At 41.3% G+C, this 4,068-nt stretch overlaps 1 protein-coding gene across 1 annotated transcript; it reads left to right on the forward strand.

Annotated features, from left to right (window-relative positions):
- The first annotated feature begins 383 nt into the window (after window positions 1–383).
- LOC103208306 (olfactory receptor 51M1) lies at window positions 384–1,295 on the forward strand. The gene has a single exon (XM_007953994.2). The coding sequence runs from the start codon at window positions 384–386 to the stop codon at window positions 1,293–1,295; it is 912 nt and encodes a 303-aa protein (XP_007952185.2).
- Window positions 1,296–4,068: the final 2,773 nt, after the last annotated feature.

Below are 4,068 nucleotides of genomic sequence, written 5' to 3' on the forward strand. Positions count from 1 at the left end.
ATCAAAAGAGAAGAAAAAGGAAGTGATAGAGTTGAGAGGTAATATTTACCAACACATGGATGGTAAATGAACTCGTGGCAATGGATGAAATTGCCTGAGAAGAGATAATAGTGTACTGCCAGAAAATAGCCAAGAATGAGAAAAGTTATATTTAAGGTCTGAGCAAAGAAGAGAAGTCAGCAAAGGAAACTGAGAAGAACTAGAAATAGAGAAGGAAAGAAATTTTCAATAAGGTCATGATGGTGGTGGAATTGATAATAGTGGAGTAGATGATATTGGAGATATTGATGACTGTGATGTTGTTTATAATGTTGAGAATGGTAGTGAAATAGAAGAATAAATAACCAAATGTATTCATTTATTTTCAGCTCAGTCCTGAAGGAATGTCAGACCAATATCTCTTCAGACCTCAATTCATGGCCTTGTCCAACATCACTTGGTTTAGCCCTATGTTTTACCTCACTGGTTTTCCTGGATTGGAAGCCATCAAACACTGGATTTTCATACCCTTTCTCTTTATATACCTAGTAGCCATCTCAGGCAACTGTTTCATCCTGATAATCATTAAGACTAACCCTCACCTACATACACCCATGTACTATCTGCTGTCCTTGCTGGCCCTCACTGACTTGGGACTTTCAGTGTCCACCTTGCCCACCACTATTGGGATCTTTTGGTTCAACTATCATGAGATCTACTTTGAAGCCTGTCAAATCCAGATGTTCTGCATCCATTCATTTTCCTTCATGGAGTCTTCAGTTCTCCTTGTAATGTCCTTTGATCGCTTTGTGGCCATCTGCCAACCCATGAGATACTCAGTCATAATTACTAGCCAACGAGTGGTTAGAGTAGGTCTGGTCATCATCCTCCGGGGTCCTGTGGCCCTTGTTCCCATTGTTTTACTCCTGAAAGCTTTTCCCTACTGTGGGTCTCAAGTCCTATCACATTCATATTGCCTACACCAGGAAGTGATACACCTGGCCTGCACAGACACTACTTTTAACAATCTATATGGACTCACACTGGTAGTGTTCACTGTAATGCTGGATCTGGTGCTCATTGCACTGTCCTATGGTCTCATTCTGAATACAGTGGCAGGACTGGCCTCCCAAGAGGAACGTCTTCGAGCTTTCCAAACATGTACCTCACACATCTGTGCTGTGCTGGTATTCTTTGTGCCCATGATGGGCCTATCCCTGTTACACCGCTTTGGGAAGCAAGCTCCACCTGCTATCCACCTCTTCATGGCCAATGTCTACCTCTTCGTGCCTCCTATGCTTAACCCAATCGTATAAAGTATTAAGACCAAGGAGATCCGCCGTGCCTTCATCAAGTACTTAGGTCTTAGAAAGGGCAACGCTGAATCCTGGGGCTGAAAGTTCTGCCCAAAGGCCCCCAATCAGTCCAAGGATTTACAGCATTGAGTGCCTATTGTAACACCCTATGGTCCCCAAGTCTTTTTCTTACTGCCCTAAATATACATGAGGTTCTTCCTTGAGTTGTGCCTTAAGAGTGCTGACTTTTTCTTATTTAAATTATAATGTCTCCATTGTATCTGAGACCTAGTAGCATCAAAAGCTGCCTAGAAAAACACTTTGTTGACATCAATATCAGAGTATTAAAAACTAAAATTAGACTAAAACTAAGCTATACAAAAACTAAAAAGGAACAATAAATTAAAAGCATACAGAGCAAAACCTAGTGCAGAATAGATAAACATCAATTGCAGTAAGTCACCTCAGGAAATATACCGCTATCCTCTATCCATGGTTGCTTGGGACTGCTACCTGGCCAAGGTCCTTCTCTTACCTTCCTATCCTGGAAAATCCAGTGTCTTTGGGCAATCTACTTCCATAGTGCTACTACCTCAAAAACCCAAGGAGGGGTCACTATGAGTCAGGTCCAACTCGAGGGCACATAACAACAACAACAAGACTTCTCAGTCACATTGGAAGAAACATCAGAAACCCTGCATGCTGCCTCAGTTCTTGGCTCACATAGAACTCTCCAGTTCTTTTGGGGTGTGCTGGCACTTGTTCCTGTAGAAGAAGCCTGTAGCCCTTTCACCACTACTACTCTCAAATTTCACTTTTCCTATGGACTCCTGAGTTCCTCAGCCTCAGGCATAACATCAAACTGAACTTAGTACTTTAGTTTTGATATCTTACACAATGGCATGAAATGTGACAAAGCTTGAACCAAGGAAACTACCACAAATCATGTTTAAGTAAAAATCTTATTGATCACGAAGGCTGGAGCACATTGGAGATGGTGTATCAGCTTGTCTTACTCCTGTCTGAATGCAATTCATGTTGGAATTCAGCATTGAGGTTACTTCCTCAAGGACATTTTCATCGAAAAACCTCTTTCCAGTGCGAGATCAGATGCTCCAGCTGTTCTTATCTGCATTTATCATTCCAACACTTTTCACATGGTAATATAATACTTGGGAGGGTGGTGGTGGTTGTTTTTTGTCTTCCAGAATGGTGTTGTTGTTAGGTGCCATTGAGTTGGTTCCAGCTCATAGCATTCTTGTGTAAACCAGAAGGAAGCACTGCCTGGTCCTGAGCCATCCTCACAATCATTGCTACACTAGAGCCCATGGTTGCGGCCCATGGTGTCAATCCATCTCATTGAGGGTCTTCCTCTTTTTCACTGACCCTCTGCTTTACCAAGAATGATATCCTTCTCCAGAAATGATCTCTGCTGACAACATGACCAAATAGAACAGGAGAGGTCTCACCACCCTTGCTTCTTAGAAGTATTCTGACTGTACTTCATCCAAGACAGATTTGTTTGTTCTTCTGGCAGTCCATGGTATATTCAGCATTATTCACCAGCACCATAATTCAAATGCATCAATTCTTTGATCTTCCTTACTCATTGTCCAACTTTCTCATGCATATGAAGTGACTGAAAATACCATAGCTTGAGTCAAGAACACCTTAGTCTTCAAAGAGACATCTTTGCTCTTTGACACATTTAAGAAGTCTTTTGCAGCTGATTTGCCCAAAGCAATATGTTATTTGATTTCCTGACTGCTGCTTCCATGGGTGTTGATTGTGGATCCACTTAAAATGAAATCCTTGGAACGTCAATGTTTTCTCCATTTATCATGATGTTGCTTATTGGTCCAATTGTGAGGAATTTTGTTTTCTTTATGCTAACATGTAAAAGACTACTAAAATAAGGTCCTTGGGAAAATTATGCATATCTTGTTCATCATTATATTCCATAAATTCAGTGGTTGGCACATTGGAGGTAATAAATAAATATTAAATGAATGCACGAACATGTGCATGAACAAAGTGGGCCCCAGAATGGAGAATTTTTCTTGGCCAGGGCATATCTCCTTCTTCATGTCCAGGAAACCCACAAGGGGTCCTTTCTGATAGCATCTATCAAAGGGATGATCTCTATCATTTCCCTACTTCAGCTTCACACAGGCCCTCTAGGCTGTCCTCTCACCTCTATTGCATGTTAAATCCACCATGACCAGGAAATACTTCCCAAGAGGTGATCTTCACAACCCCACAGCCTGGGAAACCTTGTATGTAAACCATCACTTTGGAGGCCTGATCCAAAACTCAGCAGAAAACTTGCCAACTTTGTTTAATTAATTCAACCCTCTATTTCCTACCTTGGACTCTTGGGAATACAGAGCTTCCTGAGCCATGAGTACCTATCTCCTTGCCTCCATGCAAGACAGATTTCCATACTAGCTTTCCATAATCTCTTCATTTCTTTCTTTAGTCAATATATAATCTCAAATGATTCCTTTCAGTGGCACACAGAAGGTTGATATATTTTTGAATAGTTTCTAACCCACATATGTGCTTTATTTCTGTGTGCCTAGACAAAATGAGAGAAGAGATGGTGGTGGTGACAGTCAGTGTTGGTAGTGATCAAGAGTAGAGACTGGCTTATATACCTAGAACATATTGTACAGTAGTTTAAAAAGAAGGGTCAACCAGCCACATCACACATGCCTGGTGCTCTCATAATCCTTGTCAACTCATGGTCTCACTCAGGCAAAAAAGGAGACCCATGTGCCACAAAGAAAATTCT

Source organism: Orycteropus afer, unplaced genomic scaffold (genome assembly GCF_000298275.1).
Source record: "Orycteropus afer afer isolate SDZICR_OR568_19922 unplaced genomic scaffold, OryAfe1.0 scaffold00014, whole genome shotgun sequence".
In the NCBI taxonomy this organism is placed as follows: Eukaryota; Metazoa; Chordata; class Mammalia; order Tubulidentata; family Orycteropodidae; genus Orycteropus; species Orycteropus afer.

Excerpts from the sequence above, each read along its gene's own strand:
- LOC103208306 (XM_007953994.2), top strand. The coding sequence starts at position 384 with ATGTCAGACCAATATCTCTTCAGACCTCAATTCATGGCCTTGTCCAAC.